Raw genomic sequence first — 21,495 nt, 5'->3', positions numbered from 1 at the left:
AGCGTGCTTAGCCCGGTGATATCTTCTGCTCACAAGTCCCAGATATTCCTCAGCACAGCAGTGGACATTCCCTGCAGTGAAGTCAAGAATGACAACTCATGTTTTCGGGCGCTTGACAATGATTCGGCCACATTTGGGCTTGTGGAAAATTGCGTGCAGTTCCCCCCCCCCCCCCCCCATGCTACCCTATCTCTCTTCTTTGGTAGCAGCGTCGTTGTATTAGGCATTTGCTGGTTTTTTTTGCCTTTGCGATGCCCACTTCATATGCTTTGGTTCACATTCGTTGCTGAAAGGCATGTTGAGATTTTACATCGAAATAGTGCATCTTATCAGAATGGTTTTTTTTCCCTCGAGGAATGAGCTATTATAAGTTTATTACGACAACACAGCAGCTTATATTTGTACGGCGTGAAACGGTAGACCAGTGGTCAGCACACACGACGTGAGAATTGAAGGGCAAAATATATATAGAGAAAAAAATATATCTTTCCCAAAATGCAAGTTTTATTTGTCAAGGGTGCTAACCCCGATGAGGAGAGCTGTCAAAACCATTTCGTGACATAAACAGCTCATTGACCGTCTGCTCACTGCGATGTGCGAGTCGCCAGCGCAGTGCGAGATCGAACAAACGCCAGAGTGCAACGGCGCATGTTTGGACAAGGCTGAACAACTCCTTCTAGATCGCGTCTTTTGGAACTGCTTTTAGTGTTCAGTTTTGTTACCCCCCCACCTGCCACACCTCCGATTAGCACGGTTGGCTACGTGCGGTGCGAAAGGAGTTAAGTGTACACACACGCACACATCCAAGGTGACGTGAGAGAGCGAGAATCACGCTCCATTTGTCATCCATCCACGACGTCGAACGGGGCGGCCGGTGATGACACGGTGTCACAATGCTCACAGCGATACAGCAATGGTTGTACCAAAATGTATTTACCTTTTTTTTATATATAGGAATGTATCAAGGGGGCTGGGAATCATCTTCTTGGTTCTTTCGGTAAAGTCACGTAGAATGGAAATAATAAAATAATAAAACATGATAAAATAATTCTCACGACGTTTCGGCCACAACGCAAGCAGCCGTCCTCAGGTGGAGAGCAGGTCTGTCGAGAAGACAGAGTCTGAGCTAGGAATTTCAGCAGATCGCGGGGGGTCGGAGGGGGGGCAGCTCATCTGTGATGCTACGGGGCTGCTGCGGGCTTCACCTGGCACAATGCCGATGGATGAGCGCTAAGAGCAAGAGAGGAGCCACGCGCGAGATGGTGTCAAGAGCTCTCTCCACGGGAGGTGGGGAGGGTGAAGCCTTTGACATTGGGGAAAAAAACTGAGACGCACAGAGAGCGAAGCGTCGCAACTCCACGGTGGACCATGGGAAGAGAGAGCGGAAAAGCCCCGTTCTTTCCTCTTTGCAGCTCGCCAAATGCTTTTTTTGGCAGGCTCTTGAACAGACTTGGAACTGCTCCAGCAGATGAAAAAGATAACGAACAAGGGAACAAACAAGAGGTTGAAGTGCAGCAAAAATCACATCAAAACCAGAATGCTCCGTTAGAAATGTACTGATTTGAGGATGCACGAGGGAGAATTGTTAATGCCCATCCACACGTTCACGATGATGACAATATGATGATAGATAAATTAATATGCGGATACAGTAATGCCCCGATTTACGTCTCCCCCGTTGACAACGTTTCGAACAAGTGCAACCCGTAAAAACAAAGTTTTTCACTATAAATCCTTTATATGCGTGGCGGCTAGAGTCCTCTCGTCCTCTGGCTTGAGATGGCTGCCACCTATGGGTCAGATGATTGCATGGCAGCATTAAGCAATTGGTAATTAAATATAATATTTTTGTCCTAAAAAGTGTAAATTTTGGAGAAAAAAAATTCACGAACATTAATTGTCACGCACAACGAGTCTGTGTGGAAAATGTCAGCTCGATTGGATCACGGGAAGTGGGTTAAAAAACGACCGAAAGATTTGCACGGTCCTAAGCAAGCAGCAAGTGAACTTAATATAAAGGATTAAAAAATACGTCATCGCTTTATTAACACCGCTGCCTGATTTGCGTTGCCGCGACCCGCACTTACGTCGCTGACGGCATCGTCAGTCCTCCCGTGTGTCCGTCGCCTCGCGCCATCACCTGCGCCTGCCCTGTAGAGGAACTACTTTGCGTCACGATGAAAAGCATGTACTGTATATTTTTTAGTCATATATTTTGGTGATTTTGGAAAAAAATGTTTTGACGTCGATATTCGTCGTCGCCCCTTGCAGGAACGCATCGGCGACGTAAACCGGGGTATTGCTGCGTACGTGTTTGTCGTTCGCGTACAAAAAAATAAACATCGCGTAGAAAATATTTGTGCTGGCCTTCCAGACTAATATTATTCGGAAGGATTTGTCTCGACAAACTTTTGACAGATGTTGACCTCCTGGGTCTTGTCAGCAGGCTTGTCAAGCATACTGCTGGATTGTGAAAGTACTCTTGCATAAAAGACTAGTGCCGTGTTATGAATTGTGGGCCATGATATTTTTGAATAGCCAGAGAGCTGTCCATCTCTCCACATCTGTCTATCCATCAGCCTATTGGCCTGCTGGCCTCTGGATGATATCCTTGATGCTTTTGATGAATGGGCCATGGCACCACTGGACTCTTGTTCGCGACTCGCTGTTCGAAAATCGTGCATGCTATAAATCTGACTTTTATTTCGTGTCGTTGAGTGAATGAACTTGCAAACGTCAAGGGAACTTGCCCGTGATTTATCTGCTTTTGAAGAAGGGCCACTGTCTGAAAGGTCGCTCATGAAAACTATGTATATTTCCGTTTAGGGATAGGTAGTATTGACAAAGACGTTAATTTGTTTTACTATGTGTGCTTGTGCACCACTGCAAATGCATTATCGAGAATAAAAAAAAAATCTCTACTCATTTAAATATATATATATAGCACCTTCGACTAAGGCGCTAAACAAATGATTAACTATTTGTACAGCAGAATAGTGTAATGAAATGAGTTGATGAGAAGGATGGTGCTACATGGGTATAATGATGAGTTCTGAAACAAGCGATAATGAAAGTGACAATGAGTGATTTAATGATGAGCGAGTGGGGATGAATGGGTCAGGAAGATGAGCGGAGGGGGAGGTGATGATGGGGAAGGGAAGTTGACTAAGCGAGGGGAAATAATAAGTGAGTTATCAACTGAGAGTACACAGCTGTGTGTGTTTGTTTAGCTTGCGCCTCACATTTTTTTGAGGCTGTGGAATGAGCGGTGCTGGTAATTGCGGGTGGCACTTGCCGTTTGTACAAGAGCTGGCTATGAACAAACGGGTTCAAGTTCATTTATTAGGTATAGCCATGTGAGGCATTCGGCTCTTGAATCGGGTGCAACCGCAACAAACAAAAAACAAAATCATGAAAAAAAAACATCTTAAATTTCGATTTAAAGCTTTCGTGACTGCAGGGATTCATCTTCTTGGTTCTTTCGGTAAAGTCACGTAGAAGGGAAATAATAAAATACTAAAAAATATTTTATTATGTTTTATTTTTCTTATTTTTGTGTTTCTCTTCTACGTGACTTTACCAAAAGAACCAAGAAGAAAAAACATCTTAAAGTGAATATGTGACTGAGTGCAAACAGAAAATCCAAGAAAAGACAGCAAAAATATTGCAGAAAAAGCATCGTACACGAAAATGTGCAAAAATCCCAGTGGGCTACATCCCAGTATATGTGCCATTGCCATTGTGGGGCTTGGCCGTGCCCCAGTGCTCTATCCCTCTTGTTGGCTGCGCTGACACCAAACGGGCGGCTGCCCTTGCTTTCCCACCGCGCGCAACGCCCGTTGCGCCGAGTGTCAGCACCCTGGCAAGGTGCTCGGGTGGTCGCGGATGCTTCTGCAGTCTTTTTAAATCCTTTATATTAAGTTTGCTTGCTTGCTTGCGCGCTTACGACCGTGCAAATCTTTCGGTCGTTTTTTAACCCACTTCCCGTGATCCAATCGAGCTGACATTATCCACACAGACTCGTTGTGCGTGACAATTAATGTTCGTGAAATTTTTTTTCAAAAATTTTACACTTTTTAGGTACATTTTTTTATTTTAATTACCAATTGCTTAATGGTGGCAGGCAATCATCTGACCCATAGGTGGCAGCCATCTCAAGCCAGAGGACGAGAGGACTCTAGCCGCCACGCATATAAAGAATTTATAGTGAAAAACTTTGTTTTTAAGGGTAAATTTTTTATAAACCGGGCTCACGCCTGAATGAGGACGTTCGTGGGAGTTGCCGTACTCTGTATATTCAGTTGCTCTGGAAGATGAGACGCAGTCCAAACTCTGGGGTCATTAAAAAAATAAATCCAGGAAGATTTCGTAGTCCCGGCAAAATCGCAATCAAGGGTGTTGATTTATTTAGTTATGAAATATGGCCAGAGTATTACTACGGACAACTATCTTCTTGAAGATTATTTTAAATGACTTCATTAAAACTTATTTCCTAGACGACAATGCATTCCTTAAATTGTAATACGCATACCAAACTTTAGCCTTCAAACACGGGGAGAAAAGTCCATCTAATAATCTCGAGAATACCGTAATTCCTGAGTGTGGCTTTAGACACGTTAGTGCTGTGAATATGCTGTAGAACCCACTGGCTTATCATATACACACACACATTGCTACGGATGCATTTGACTTGAAGTGCTGCCCAGTAGCAAAGCTATCAACTGCTGCCGGCAGAACAACTGCACCATGACCCAAAGGCGAGATGGGGCCCATATGTAAGCCTAGGATCGGGATGAAAAATGAACAGGCAGGACATTTCCTTCCCTGCGTTTGGGGGTCCATGCCAACCACGCTACAGCAATGTGCAGCCAGCTTCAATTGTAATTATGATACTGTATTAAATCATATTGCGCTGTAGATTTTGAGCAAATCCTGGACGCGTTATTGAATGACAATACATGGCAATGTAACGGCGTGCCTATAAACGTATTCAGCAATTATGTAAAACAAGATCCCCTTTCACTACGCAAGCACATAAAGCTCTGAGCAATGTAATAAAATGTTCTTCTGCAATCTGTACGCAACGTACATTTTACTGACTACAGCAGGTCAATACAACAGATTTTTTTTTTTAGATGGGTACCAGGTCAAACATGGGGTGGGGGGCAATTCACATGTATCATCACAGTTTAGATGGAGCACTTAATTTCTCAATTCCAACACCTCTGTCCACCCAGCAGTATTATAAATGTGTACACTACAAGTTGGTCGATTTGGCGGGGTAAAATGTGGGTACTCCCACAAATTAAGACCTCTGGCTTCCATAGGAGCACGCTCTCTTGGTATTCCAACCTCCTGAGAATCAAATGTTGCGTGATTGAAACGTAACTCTCTTTCTATTCGTGGTGTCTCCCTCCTAGAATACAAAGTGTAATAACGGCACGCTGTGCCAGGTGGGAGCAATCCGAGAGAAACAATTCTGTGTTAAACCATGATGCGTTACTCAATTTGCACAAATAATCTCCTACTTATTTGAAAGCCACGATGTTCTGCATTCCTAGGATGTCCGTGCAAAAAGAGATGTTCTACCTCGTCGATCTTTCACCTTTTTATGAAAGTCAGTAGGAAGTAGAGCTTCCCTGCAATGGCTTTGGTTACGTCACTGCTGACAGAAATGCTTCCAAACGCCCACTGCACCAGTGTTTCTCAACCTTGTTTTGGCCCGCTGAGTCGCTCAACCGATGCAAACATTTCCGCGGACCGCCCACTCCACCCCAGCCCACCCACCCACCCATCCCCCCCTGGTGCCAACACGCATCCACGTCTCTCAGCTCTAAATACCACTCATCCTCAATGATTATTGTTACTGGAATATAAAAAAGCATTTTAAAGGGTGTTTATTTAGGGGGGGGGCGAGGAGGGCGGCATTTATATGTTAGGGTAGTTTACTTAATTGAAATGAAATATCACTAAAATGTTAATTAATGTCCAAAAAAAGTTATAAACGTTGTCATTATTTCCGGATCAACCTGCGTTTGCGTCACAGCTCTGCGGGACCACTTGGAGGAATGTGGCGGACCACCTGGTGGTACCAGGGACCACACTCTGAGAAGCACTGCTCTGGAAGGGGCTCTCTATAATTCTCTCTAAACCAGTGGTTCTTACTCTTAGGTTTTTTCGGTAAAGTCACGTAGGTAAAAAATAAAATTAAAATTAATGAAAGTAAAATTAAAATCACGACGTTTCGGAGGCAACACAAGCTTCCGTCTTCAGGTGGAACCGTCACAGCACGATTGCTGTATCACTTGATACAGCTATCGTGCTTGATACAGCTATCGTGCTGTGACGGTTCCACCTGAAGACAGAAGCTTGTGTTGCCTCCGAAACGTCGTGATTTTATTTTAATTTTATTTTTTACCTACGTGACTTTACCTAAAAAACCTAAGAGTGTATGAATCCTTGCAGTCACGAAAGCTTCAAATCTAGAACCAGTGGTTCTTCACGTGAGGGTGCGAGACGTGTGGCTTTTTTTAGAAGGTAACTCATCAAAAGACTAATTAAACACGAGCACGTAAGTACAACTTACTTTGTTTCATCAAACCTACGTATTTTATTAACATTATATATTTTTTTACAATTGAGAACCAAAGAGTTGCAAGGCTGCAGTGAAGGTTAAGAACCACTGCTCTAGTGGAAGCACTTCCGTCAGCAGGGACGTAAGCAAAGCAATTGCAGAGCTGCCTCTCTACCTTTTGGTGAATTTCATGAACGGTGAGAGATCAATGGGGTAGAATACCTCTTGTTCATAGACATCCTCGCAATGTAGAATATAGTGGCTTTCTAATAAGCAGGATATTATTTGTGCGAATCGAGTAATGCACCGTGGTCTAACAAAGAATGGTTTCTGTCCAATTGCTCCCACTGACACGGCGTGCTGTTATTACACTTTGCGATTTAGACGTTGTTTTAGGTTAGATATGATTAATCGGGTGTTGCAAGTGTATTAATTACATGAAAATGTTAAAGGCGCGTACATTTTTATCCTCTTAGCAAAGTAACAAGTTTATTTTTGGAAGGAAGTGTAAAATATTTAGTGTTCGCGCTAATAAATTTAAAGAGCAATTTTTGTCCGAACAAACACCGCTTATGAAATATAAAAAAAAACAATAACAATGGTGACCATGGAAACTCGGCGTTTGACATAAAAACAAACAAATGAAAAACAATGCCGGCGTTTCCCACAACATGGGTGGCGCACGCTGGGGTCTGGCGTGCGGCGAGCATCGTCGGGACCTTGAGCGCCAGCCGCTGGAGAGAGTTGCAGAGGAAAGGGAGCGGGGCGACCTTTCGGCAAAATAGCGTGCTTGTTGATGACAGGTTTTTTTTCACTTGCATTTATTTGGTATAGTCCTGTGAGCCCTTCGGCTCTTGAATCGGGTGCAACTGCAACAAACAAAAAACATGAACAAGAAAACATCTTAAAGTGACTATGTGCAAACAGAACAATCCAGGAAAAAACTGCAAAGTCTTCCAGAAAAAAAGTTAGTGCGCGGCCCGTACACGCAGGGTCGTAGCTATACCTATTGAGTGTGAAGGCAGTGCAGCTGCACTGGAGATCACGGGGCTGGAGGGGTTGGGGGTGGGGGCTCCTGCACCCGGCTACAAAGGTGGGAGGGAAATGGGACGGGGGGGGTCCCATTTTAATTCCTTGAACAATTTTTTTTTACGAGGTAAGGCCCACTGAGCTCTCTATAGCTCTTTCAGAAGCGACCTGGCCACAAATGATAGCTCAACGAAGTGGATTATCACGTGGAAATGTATCGTAGTAGCCTAATACTGTTAAGTGCACGTGTCTAAATGTGGAAGGAAAAACCAGGGGACCCGGCTAAAAATCCACGCGACCACGGGGAGAACATACAAACTACAAATATACAATGGGCATCAAGGTCGGCATCAAACCCACGACCTCCTGCATATCAGGCGAGGTCGTTAACATCTCCGAGCCACCGTGGCACTCCAGGGAGGGCCCTTGCCAACAACGCTACGCCACTGGCCGTGTGAATGGTACGAGTTCACTGTGACTCATCTTCTTGGTTCTTTCGGTAAAGTCACGTAGAAGGGAAGTAATAAAATTATAAAAATAAAACATAATGAACTAATTATTTTATTTTATTATGTTTTATTTTTATTATTTGATTATTTCCCTTCTACGTGACTTTACCGAAAGAACCAAGAAGATGAATCCCTGCAGTCACGAACGCTTTAAATCGAAATTCACTGTGACTGTTGTTGCTTGCACTCTGTTCAGTGAAAACCGCTGCCTGTAAGCTGACGTGCTCCGTTAATCGAACAAAGATGTATTTTTTATTTTTTTCCCCTGCTGGGCTGATTGAATAAGAGCACGACCCAAGGCAAACAAGCAATTATGGATGCAAAGGCGATGGAGTAGATTGGATGCATGATGTGTTCCACTTTAGCTGAAAAAGAGGTCAAAACCGGTCGCTGTCATTATGGAATACATGGCAGGAACTAGAATTATAAATTAGAAAACGCACCTCGTGTGTATGCGCACACGGCATAAGGGGTGTATGTATGTATGTTGAACTTCTTTTGCACCGTACATAGTCAACCGTGCTAATCAAAGGTGCGGCAGAAGGACAACAAACTAAACAAAAAAGCACTTGATAAGACAATTGTCAATTAAAAGTGCAAGAGTGTTCCAGGCGGCAGCAGAAGCCCATCTGAAAGTGCGTGATGCAGTGACCACCTTTGTTAGAAAGCTAGCCAAAAAAACTTCAGCAGATGACTGATCCCGGCCCCTTAACTAACAGACGACACTTGTTTTTCTTGGCTCTTAATTTATTTAACCTAGTTGTTGGCAAATAAATGTGTTTATTTGTTACTTGCATTAAATGGCACACGCTAGATCACTAATATTGAAATTAAGGTAAAGTGCCATTGTGCTGAAAAGTAAAAAAAAATATTTCATGCAATGTAATAATTTCGGCTTCAATAAATTTGCAATGGTTAATTCTAAAATAAATATCTTTGAAAAAGAGGAAACTTTAGTGCCAAGAGGATGCACCAGTCAACTTTCTTCTGGTCATCTGGCTTTTGTTAGGGACATAAATAATTATATGCAAGTGATGGGGGCAGCGGCATTGAAGTGGTTTATTTATCATGAATAATAATTATTACCATGGTCTGTTCATCTTGCCGAGCCAGGCGACAGCCACTTCCTCAGCAGTGCGGAGGCAGGAGGGGGGCCCTGAGACTACCGTTGAGGGGGGCCACTCGTCGACACATCCACAGAGTGTACGCAATAGTCACGCTGCACGGGGTCCCTGGCCGGTACGGAACCTGTTGAGTAGGGCCCACGACGGTTGCCAGGTCGCCAGGTCTCCTTGAAGACGAACCAGTGGTCGAGTCGTCATTGAGCAATTGTTTTTTGTCGGAGACACCACACGGGGTGTCCCGTGACGAGCGGGCTCGTGCCAGGTCAATTATGTCCGTGGTGTAGAGGGAGATTCTCTCGTGTCTGCATGAATGTATTCTCCTCCCGTCTGAACCGTGGTGGCGAGATGTTAACTCCCTTGCCTGGTATGCAGGAGGCCGTGGATTGAATCCCGACCCTTGACGCCTGTTGTATATTTGGAGTTTGCCTAGTCTCTCTCCCTGTGGTCACGTAGATTTTTCGTCCGGTCCGCCGGGTTTCCCCTCCACATTTAGAATCGACGTACGTTTAGAGTATTTGGTTGCTATTAATTTCCACGTGATAAGCCACTTCGTTGAGCTATGATTTGTGGCCAGGTCGCTTCTGAAAATAGAGCTACATAGCTCAGTGGGCCTTACTTGGTAAGTAAAATAAATAAATGGACAATAGGGCCTTCTCACGACGAATGTAAGGGGGGACATGATGATGATGGTGCGCGTCGTCGAATGCGGTTGGACGTCATCCAGCTTTGCACTCGACGGCCGACCATCGGAGCGGTGCTTGCGGTTGCGTAGCGGATGGCGAAAGCGCCGGGGTGATGTGCGCACCCCAAGCCAGAGCCGTGTGCCCCTGGTTTGCCGAGGAGGTTGTCACCCGCCCCGACCATTGACCAAGGTAGCTGCGCCGCGTGAGAGGGACTGCCCAATGATGGCACTAAGGGTGTAGTCCTCGGGAGGGAGTCTCATGTTCGCGGTGATTGGCGACCTGTGCGTATTGAACCCCCAGTAAAACTTGAGTTTCAATTCCCATTCCCTGCTTAGAGCAATGGCTGGCGAGCGATCATCTCAACTGGTCCTTGCCACCATGCGACACGAACCTGCAGTGAAATTGGGCTCCTGTGAAGCACGGCATGGCGAGACAATCCGGCAATGGATTGACAAACAGCCGCGCGTTATTATAGTTATACATTTTTTTGTATTCACGATGGGCTAACGTCATGTTTGGGCTGATGGGATAAACAAGAGAAAACACACTGTATGACAACGATAAAAACAAGATAGTGAAAATATGATTGAATCAAGCCGTGAACACGAATCCTGGCGATTGCTCTAATTGCGGGAGTGCATTCCTCCTGGAGTGCCTGTACAGTGTAATGAAATGCGCAGTGTGTGATGTTTACGTGTACAATCATGACGCGCAGTGGCTGCTCGATTGTCGCGCAACTATAATGGAAGCAGATGGGACGGACGATTACCGAAATGCCTTGATGCGGAAGCTTTTAGCCAACAGTATTATAAATGTGCTCTGGATTATATCGCGTTGGTTTAATCCTCGTCGTGAAATCTCCTCTTTGGGAGCGGCAAGCTGGAACCACCGGGGCTGCGTGCGCGAGCGAAGGCCACAAGTGTCGCCGTTCATCCCGGCTGGCGGTGAGGACATCTGCCAGGTCTCTCGATCCTAGGCCTTATGAGCCTTCATGCCTTGCCAGCATGGGACTCGTTCCTTTTTTTTCCCACCACAATCAATCTCACTCGGCAGCTACACTGCCTGAGGGGAATGCGTTAAGCTCTTGTTTATATTCGTTATTGGGTTTTTTTTTTTAAAGCAAAAAAATATATTTCAAATTTAGCCGGGTGTTTATAAAACTGAATCGGGCTTCCCTCTCCACCTTGATTGCTTGTTTCACCCATGTCCACTAAAGTGTTACCTTCTTCACACTTACTGCTTACAAGCTTAATTAAAGAGTACAGAAATTGAATAAATGTTGGCCTTGTGCAAAAGCAAATGAACGAAACTAATGGATTTTGACAGCGGTATCCTTAACCTCTGCTTGGGGATGAAGGAATAATGAGGCACACGGACATTTATTTATTTCCTCGATTGAGCTGCCAGCGTGGATGACCTTAATGTCACTCTGATTCACCTTAACTTCAAAGGATAATCCTGCTCTTAGCCTTTACCTCCTGAGCACAGGAGCCCCCCCCCCCCCGCCCTCCGACAAAGTGCTACATCCAGTGACATGTAACAAAGTCGCTTGAAAATGCAACCATTTCTTCAAGAGTGAATTGCAAGCTGATTTCAAATCATCGCAACAATAACACTCCCAGAGCTTCCGGGGAGGTTGTGATCAATTGCGATTCACGCCGCCCCTCCCCTCTCCATTACTGCGTCTTTCTTGTTGCCGGGCGTAGGTGCCGTTTGATTGCTGTTTGTTGAGCAGACTTCACGGGAGATCGTCCGCAATTTATCAGTGCCGCTTTCAAATGGCCCGTTGGAAATCCATCGATGCCAAGAGCACCAAATGTGTGCGGTTTCTCATCCGCGACCGGCACAAGTGCTGCAAGGAGAGCAAAGATTTCCGGGTCGCGTTGTTGGCCTGAATGCTATAGATTCACTTTTTTGAACAACCCAGCGCAGCACTAGAGGAGAAACGTGTACGTGTGTTTGTGCTGTCGAACCGGAGCCGGTCATGTGCTCATTTAGGCTGGCCTGCCTACGATCCGTCTTGGGTTTTACCAGGCTGGACTGTGTGAGCAGCTCACAAATCCTTGAAAAATCTGGACAAAGTCCCATCGGTGAGCTCCTCCGGCAGGCAAGGCTGCATTGGCTGGGTCATGTAGCCCGTATGCCTTTTTGTTTGGCCGGATAGAGGGGGCTAAACAAGCACGGCACAGGCTCGAGAGGAGATGGAGTGATGTGGTACAGGAAGATGTGGAGCTGAGTGGACTTGCCGATGACTGGTACCAGCAGTGTCAAGATCAGCCTCTGTGGAGGAGGCTCGTAAAGGACGCTCCTGGGCAGTTGGAGGCAGTCGCCCTCCAACAACAACGGAGGGTGGAGGAGCAACGCTCACAACAATGAGCGGAGTGACGGGTGGCTAAAGCACAGCAAGTTGGCACAGTAGGGGGCACAGGTGGTGCATCGGCCACTCATCTCAGTCGACCCGTGGCACCTGGGTCTGCCCCGTGACCCCTGCCAGCGGGCGTTCGACACTTCACGTGGCCTCAAGGTGCACATGGCCTGGCACAAGCGTCGTGGTGACATCACCGCCACTTATTGGCGAATGACGGTTGTTGTATTTGTCACCGAACAAACAAGAGCCTGATTCATGTGGACGAGTGGTTGTTCCCAAGATGGCTGCAACTGTGACAAAGTTAATCGTGAGGGTATGTTTGACCAGCAAAGCTTGGTGAATGGGGAGATCTGAGACCGGTTTGGATGCCACTCACTGCTGATATCAGCCGAGGTCTGGAATCAAACTCTCGGGGGCTCGAAGCGTCATGTGCTTACTACCGCTGCACTCGCGCTCCACCCCTAACATTTTATTCCTTCACACCTTATTTTTTGTTCTTTTCTCATTCAAAAAAATATTTCCAGCTCAGCGGGGGGCAGGGGGGGGGGGTCGTATTTTACCTCTCCTATGGCTGCCCTAGACACTCTGATTGGAAATTCCCAGCAGATGTGTTTGTCCCTCTTCTATTGAACACCGACGTGTTGTACCTGACCCGTGGTTTTTTTCGCGAAAAAACACAATATAAAAAATGAACAAATTACCAGCTTTCTTTTTCGTAAAAGAGACATGGTGATTGCCGATGGACTCGCTGAATTGCTTGTGTTTTATGAAAAGAAATTCGCACCTTGGGCAGAACAATTTGCCGCAAGGGAGAGAGAGAAGAGAGAGACTGGTGGCCCAAAAACAGTCTCGAAGTGGCAGCCGAAAGGAGGCACGCGCGCAGAGGAACGATGATTGATTTGTGGCGGTGGAATGGGAGCGGGCGCGCACACGCAGGAACAAATGCCCAGAGTGACGGAACTGGACTTGACAAAGTGTCTCAACCGATGCTCCCCTCCCAAATGTTCCCGGAGAAAATTTCAAAGCTGAAATGGCTTTCTCGTTTCGTAACACAGCACTTGTGCAAGCTGGTCGTTCGTAATAGAACGTGCCAATACAGTGTCGTTAATATCATTCGGGGATGTAATGGCATGATGGTTTATGTGTGTTCCCCCGCACCTGCAATGTGCGTGGTTGGCAACGTACGGTGCGAAAGAAGTTCAATGTTACATTCAAGCATGGTTAGCACACTGCGCTCTGAACGCTATCTGAGTTATATTCCTAGCCTTGGCCGACATCGGTGGCGAGCGATGTCTGAAAGGGTCCTGAGACTCGCCCTTGGCCAGCGCTCGCTCACAAGCATCGCGAAGTGTGGCCAAACACATCGGCGATCAACATGGCATGTGGGGGAGACTTTTATCCAATAGTGGGCGGTAAATTAATGACGCTTATTACTATGAGACAACAGGAGGTAGTGTTGGGTGGGAACACATGCAGGGGTAGACAAGGCCAGATGATCAAGACCGGAAATCGAGTGGTAGCCACAGGTTTGTGACCCAGGAGAAAACCTGAGGCCAGATCGTTGGATACTGTGAAAGCAGACCTTGGAGGTCAGATGATAACTTTGCAACAACTGCAGGACCTCGCTGAAGGAAATATAAGCGTGGCGGCATTAACGGCATTGACCGTGATGACCTCTCTGACCTTGAAGCTGATGGCATTTTTTTTTTTGTAAATAGACTGTCCTGGCCGGCGTGCGTGTGTGTGTATGTTGAACTATGGTGGGGGACCCCACTCACAATTGCACGAGGGGGCTTTTGTGATGGGCCGCTTTGTGCTCCTGAAAGCTGTCGCGATGTGGGGCGACTTTGATCATCGGGCCCAAATGAACGCAGAAGTTGTATGGGAGCCTCTTGGCCTTGGATTGTGAGGCCCCACACCCCTCCACCCCTCCAAAAAAATGTATCCAGCTTTATTGTAATTTAAACGAATTACTGCAGAACAGCGATACATTATATCGGTATTTTGGTAATTAAACCAGTTATCGGCTGACGTTTAAAATACTTTTTTTACGCTAATTTAGCTTTAAAAGTCATACGTCACATTTGCAATCCAGAACGGAAATAAGCGAGGTAAATAATAGTGGAGCGCTTGACATACGGGCATGCACGGTCATGCATGGTGCTGCGTCTCGGTAGCCTAGTAGGAAGCATCTGTACAAAAACATCCTGCAAGTGGCTGGAACTCTAGGCACTGACACCACCAAATACAAAGATCCTCCGTATAGCCTTAACAGACAGTTGGGGCAAGTGCTGTTAGCAAGCACCTGTTAATGCTGGCATGGCACACGAGGGGGTGGGTGGCCAGCACCACGCCCGACCGCCTTTGTCTCCCCAGTGGCGATATTTACACACTAGGTACTCATTTAAGTCCGAGTCGACCTAGGGGAAGCCCAGGACCGGTTCAGATGTTCGTCACCTGTGTTGCCCATGCATGAGAATCGGACTCTGATCGCCAGGGTTCGTAGCGCAGCGCGCTCACCGCTGCGCCACCACTCTACACCACCAACACCACCAACACCCGCTGGCACCTCCTGGCCAGAAGGCGCCCGCACTTGAAAGCGGGCTGTGTTGTGGAGGCCTGGGCTGTGGCCGGGGTGTGAATGCGAGGGTAAAGGGTTGTGAGGACACCCAGAGGGGCTTGACCCTCCTCTGACCCCTCGAGGTTTGTTTGGAATCTCCGGGTGCCTCACCCTTTGAAGACCCCCACGGGGGCCACGTGGAGGACGAAAGAGTGCGCGCCACGGAGAGAGGGGCGGCATCTGTGATGCGGTTAGCCAATCGCATGCTCAATGTGTAAACACTGCCGTCGTCATCGTCGCCATCGGTCACGTTTCAATCCACTGCTGGGTGACGATCTCACGCGGCAGGTTTTCTACGGTGACTCCAGATTCATCCTGCATGAAGCGAAACGCTCGTTTGGGGAATTGGCCAACAGTCCAAACGTAGCAGGAGCCTCCTGATAAGAACGCCTTGACACTCAATGCAGCTTTTCTGTAAATGTAAAATGCATCATCACCATTACGAGTCCTGGTCAATGCGGTGCTGGATGAAGGCCTCCCCAAGTCATCACCATGCAAATTAAAAAGATCCCCCGTATAGCCTTGACTGTTGAATGACTTCAGGTGTGGGTAGAGGAGATATGGGATGTCTTTAACCTGGACATGATCATGGCTAATGGGGTTGGCAGTGCCAATTCCAATGGTAAATTGTGTGTGTGTTTTTTTAACGTTACATAAACCTCGAGCAGCCCACCCCTGAGCAATGTGGTAGCATCGAGCACTGGCGAAATCAAATGGGAACGGTCTCACATCCTAAAGTTAAAGCTTTCGTGACTGCAGGGATTCATCTTCTTGGTTCTTTCGGTAAAGTCACGTAGAATAGAAATAATAAAATAATAAAAATAAAACACAATAAAATAATTCTCACGACGTTTCGGCCACAACACAAGCAGCCGTCCTGCTTGCCGAAAGAACCAAGAAGGGGTCTCACATCCTGTTTTGCCGGTGCTCTGCTACGACGTCGACTGTTGCCGCCGCTGCTGCTGCTGCACACGGCAGCGAGTTTGACCATGGGGGCAGTGTACAAGCCATCGCCACTTCCCGTGAGCGGAGCTCTGCTCTCGAGCTTCCTGCTGCCCTGTCCTCCCAGGTGGCCGCACTTCCATTTGTTGTTCCTTCGCCCCCCCGCCGCCCTGCCTGACCCCCCCCCCACCCCCCCTCTGGCAATTTCCCTTGCCAAGTGCCCGCCCAGCCTCTTGCGTAACAACTCGGTCTCGGCTTTGTGTCATGTCCGTGGGCCGAGGAATGTAGTACGTACGTTGAACTTCTTTCGCGCCGTACGTAGCCAACCGTGCTAATCGTAAGGTGCGAATATCGGTATGTACGTGTCCTCGGGCAGGATGTGGAGTCGGCGGTACGGCGGTTGGTGTGTGCAGTGCTCTGAAATCCGGGGACAGGGTTTTCGATTCCTAGCCACGGCTGAGGTCGTCGGCGGCAAGTGACGTCAGAACCGTTTAGTTTGTCGTCCTTCCCCCGGGGTACCTCCGATTAGCGCGGTCGGCTACATACGGTGCGACAGAAGTTCCAACATAGATGCAAGTGCAACTGGTCCCGCTCTCTCTACCTGCCCAGCACCTTGACCAACCCCACCAGCTCGATAAAGGACGGTCAAGCAATACCCCATGGACGAGGTGGTGTGGGGAAGCCCTTCATCCATCGGGAGAGTGAGAATAGCTGGAATGTTTTTTGTTGTTGTTGCTTCATTTAATATGTAAAGACCGTTGTCATTCCACTGTTGGATGAGGCCTCCCACACCGTGTGGATCTTGACGATTATTTGACCATGCTTCACCACCCTGTTTATTCCGAGTTGGTCAGATGGGGGAATAGACGTCCAAACATAAAAAATAGTGTGCAATTATTTATTTTGCTGTTCACCACATAACTCTACAACCTATAACAGCTCATGGTCCAATCACCCAGAAGCTGGAGAGTGTATGCATGGGTCAGTTTGCGCTGAAGAGAGCTTTGAGAATTGAGGTGAGGCTTTCCTAGGTAAATGTAGGGCATGGTTATTCCTAGGCAACTGAAGGGCACTTTTACCATTATTGAATACTGTAGGTCCTGCAGCGAGAGGGAATGGAGAGAAAGTGCCACTCGACTACTGGCGACGTTTTCCCTCTGCCTCAATGCAGACAGGACCCTCCAGAAAACATCTTGAGACTCGGTGACACCTTCATGGATTAACGACAATTATTGCACTTCGATTTTACTCTGATTAGCGCAGTTGGCTATGTACGGTGCGAAAGAAGTTCACCATACATACGTTTCAAGGTATTAGGAAAACAAGTTTAATGTTTTGATTTGTTGACATGCTTATACTTAAGCGTGCGTTTTCTTTATTGAGTCGTCTGAGAATGGAAAAATGTACAAACATTATTATTATTACCATTTACCCCAAGAGGATGGTCCCATACAAAACAGGACATGGTACAGTGCTGCAGGGATGGGCGAACCCCGTGAGTTTGTGATTCTGCGGAAGCCAAAGGAACTCCCCCTCCCTTGCACAGGATCCCACCCTCTGTGGGATCCTGTGCAAGAGACCCGACCCATCATTTTTCCTCCGCGTGGAAGGTCTAGAGAGTGCCCTTTAATTGTTTCCTATGGGACCCCGTGTGGAATCGATGTTGTGTTTGGAGGGTTTTTAATGTGGCTTCGGCCAAACCACACGGGTTTTTGTTGTTGTTTAAATGTTCTCTCGTGTTAACAGTTATTTAATCCATTTCCAGTTGGGTCTGGAGAAGAATAAACCGAACGGTGTGGATAAATAAGTGTTGCAATTTCCAGAACATGCATTTCACAGCATGAAAGGATTAAAGAGAAGTTCTGGAAATGAGTTGCAAAATAACAAGCGGAGTGAGTTCTTTGTGTTTTCTATGCACGTCAATTTAAATATTGATTTTTGCAATCACAATACCAATATGTGTGAATGTTAGTATTGATCATTTGCTATATATAACCGATATGCTAATGTTCCTTAAGCTCATGTCAATTCATCCAAATGTAATAAATTAGATGAAAAATACCAACGAGGCCACCAGTATAAACTAGATTTTTTTTAAAAGCTTCAAGCTTAGATAATGACAATGCATAACATTTCTGAAGGTGTGATGATGGATGACATGCCTGTCGTGTGCCAACTGGTGTACAGTATAGCACACGAGACGTGTGTGTAGTATGAAAAATAAGAGTATAACTTTAGATTCAGTAGAGCAGTTTGGTTATCATGCGCCCACATAGCCGTTGCCCTGACGTGTTGAACAATGCATTGGTTCGTTGATGAACAGTTGATTCTTAGGCTCGCAATACATGCATCAAACATCCCCGTATGAGCATCGATGTTTTTTGTGTGTGATTCGTATGTGTTTGGCATGTCGTGGGTTTAACAGGGTGCGTCGGCGGTGCAGTGATTAAGCGGACTGCACTGTGAACCCGTTGCCCCGAGTTCAATTCTCATGATCAGTGGCAGGCGATCTCTTAACTGGTCTTAGCTCCCCGTCCACTTGCACCAGACCGGTAGCGCGACCGGCATGGCGATTCGTGGTCAAATGACGACGAAGTCTGCACGAGGAGACCCTTCATCCAGCAGTGGTTTGAGAAGGGGCTGGTACAGTCCTTTCTCCTATAACGCATGTTTTCATCGCATGAATTGTATATAGAATGCAATGAACGTTTTAGGGAACACATTTTTATATGACGCGGCTGCGAATTGGGTATACAACGCGATTCTAGTGAGCGGAACTGTGTGGCGCGAGTAGGAATACACGGTTGTACAGCTGCCTTTGTGTGGCATCGCACAAGGTGGGATGCTGCTGGATTCCTCTCGATGCGACCCACGTGCCTCGGTCTTTGTCCAGTCCTGAATATGTATATCACGTGTTTATCGCAGACTGTGCTTTACCCTATGTTATATATTATTTATTATAACGTGATTTTTCCATAACGGGGTGTTCTTCAGGAACGCAACTCTCGCATTATAGGACAACAAACTATATACTTAACCCAGTTTCAACACCACCCACTACAGCCACCGCTACTATTGACCACATTGTTAAACAATTGTTTTCTTGAATTGGCCGCGTGGGGTGTGGTGAGAATGGACCCTGGCGCAAGCAATGAAATGAGGACCTCTGTCTAATTTCCCTCCTTCATCGCTCGGTGCCTGGGATTCACGGCCAAGTGGGGAATTGGGGCACCACGGCGGCGAGATATTCAGAGGTTCCATGTTCTCCACGTGGTCGCGTGGATTTTTCAATTGGGTCCTCCGATTTTCTTCTCTCCACGTTTCGAAACGGTGTGCATCTCGAGTATTCGGCTGCATCTAAATGTCCACGTGATAAGCCACTTTGTTTACCTATCAGTTGTGGCTAGGTCGCTTCTGCAAAAGAGCTCTAACTCAGTGGGCCTTACCTGGTAAAAAATAATGAAGTCCGCTCCTACTCAACAACTACCGGTGCTGTCCCACATGATCCCACCTGCCATCCGACGCGATGCCGCCATCTTGAAACCGTGACCCTAAATAGGGGCAACATTTCCTTTTCATTAAGGTGTGAGGTCGGGTGGGTGTGAGTTGTTCACCACCATTACTCTTCATCAATGCCTTTACAGCAAATCCGCATTGTAAACAACGCGGCGTTTCGAATGCTTTGCAGTCCACGTGACCGCCGCTGTGTGCTGCTGTGGAACGTGTCTTCCAGTTTCCCGAGTGCGGCTTCTACGGGATGTTTGACAAGATCCTCCTCTTCCGGCACGACCTGAGTGCCCACAACATCCTGCAGCTGCTGACGTCTGCCGACGACATTCGGGATGGAGACCTGGTGGAGGTGGTCCTGTCTGGTGAGAGCACGGGCTGGGATCACTCGTAGGGGATGTTTCTCCCGCACTGCCATGCCGGGCACGACAGTGAGAGTGGCTCGACAACGACATAAGAGATTGGTGCCAGAAAGATGTGGCACTACTTGAGGATGTTGGCACAAGACGGAGGAAAGCGGAGACAAATGACGAAATGTGCAGTTGACACCTGTGGGCAATCTGTTCATGGCTCGTGATGATGATGGCAGCTCACCCTGGTACAGGCACAGCCTGGGACTTCTTGCTGGTGCAAAGGCCTCCATTAGCAGATGCTCTGCAGAGCCCCTCTAGAGAGTGTATATAGGCCTACTCTTCCAGGCTGGCCAGGTGGACTGGCAGAGGTGGGAGCACACCCACACTTTACCCAACTGCACGCGACCGGCCCATCGTTGAGCTACGGTATCCTCGTTCACACTGCTGTGGGTGGACAGAGGAAAGGAACATTTGATAAACTTGACTCTCCAACACACCGGCGTCCTGTACTAGTGACGAATTGGCACGTTCTGTTTACGCGACAACTCTGACTAGTTGGCTGTGTCGGGTGGCAGCGGGTTTATAACGACACATTTAGATATTTACACGATCTAACCCAAACAAAGCAAATGCCCCCCCCCCCTCTCCCCTGTGCCATTAACCCTCTCAAAAAATGTTCCCCATATTTCAAAATGACAATGACCATTTTGACCTCTCCCGGTCGGTTAAAATGTAACCTCTCATGCCTCCAGTCATCTTCATTGCATTTGCATCCGTAATTGATTACTTTCCTTGGGTTGCGCTCATATTCATTCAACCCAAGGAACGAAAACACATCCTTTGTTCTCATTGCGATTGGCATGGTTGGCTTATTAATGACGCGAAAAGAAGTTCAACATGCATACACACAAAGATGAAGATCCCCCATAGAACCTTAGCAGGCAGTTGGGGCAAGTGCTGTTAGCGAGCACCTTGCATACATATCTGGCCATGCCTCTACATCACCATGGCATGGTGTAGAACCCTCTGGGGTTTTTTTCCACACCCAGGGGCCGGCCTTCGTGATTTTCCCACCAAAGGTGAGGCCAGAGAATGCCGACCCCTAGTGTGTGTTTGCCGTGGATCCTTCTGTAATCGGTCTTGAATTTGAGTTCACGATTTAGGAACATCTAATCACATTTTGTTCGGGATGTTCTTGCTCTGGGGGAATGGTTTTGCAGTCATTAGCTCATTGCCTTCTGAAACCAAAGACTTGAGTTTGATTCCTGCCAATGGGTAACATCAGCGGCGAGTGGTATCTGAATAAGTTGAGCCCTGCTTGAAACAAACCATTTTTATTATCGTACAAGGTAAAGCCCATAATCTAGTTTTTTTTGGGTTAGATCCAGTAAATATATAAATGTGTCGTTAAAACCCGCCACCACCCGACACAGCCAACTAGTAAGGGTTGTCACGTAAACAGAACATGCCAATTCGTCACTAGTACAGCACACCGGTGTGTTGGAGAGCCAAGCCACAACAAGGTAAAAGACCCACTGAGCTATATTGCTCTTCTCAGAAGCGACCTCGCTACAGATGATACTTAACAAGATGGCTAATCACGTGGAAATGTATGGTGGCCAAATACTTTAAACGCATGTTTACAAAATGTGTAGGGGAAAACCGGAGGACCCGGAGAAAAATGCACGTGACCACGGGGACAAAAACATACAAACTCCAAATATACAGGTGTCAGGATCTGGATCGAACCAATGATCACCTGTATACCAAGCAAGGTAGTTAACAC

At 47.0% G+C, this 21,495-nt stretch overlaps 1 protein-coding gene across 1 annotated transcript in view; it reads left to right on the top strand.

Annotated features, from left to right (window-relative positions):
• Positions 1-21,495, top strand: part of LOC133342386 (serine/threonine-protein kinase D1-like) — a 145,941-nt gene that overhangs the window by 47,154 nt on the left and 77,292 nt on the right. The window contains exon 2 of the mRNA XM_061551524.1: positions 19,583-19,721. Coding sequence (XP_061407508.1) covers positions 19,607-19,721 — 115 coding nt within the window. The 5' untranslated portion in view covers positions 19,583-19,606. The remainder of the gene's footprint in view (positions 1-19,582; positions 19,722-21,495) is intronic.

This window comes from Lethenteron reissneri, chromosome 14, assembly GCF_015708825.2.
Source record: "Lethenteron reissneri isolate LAM-NWPU_2019-01 chromosome 14, ASM1570882v1, whole genome shotgun sequence".
Lineage (NCBI taxonomy): Eukaryota > Metazoa > Chordata > Hyperoartia > Petromyzontiformes > Petromyzontidae > Lethenteron > Lethenteron reissneri.
Note: the sequence above shows the minus strand (reverse complement) of the source record. Positions and strands in the feature narration are given on the sequence as shown.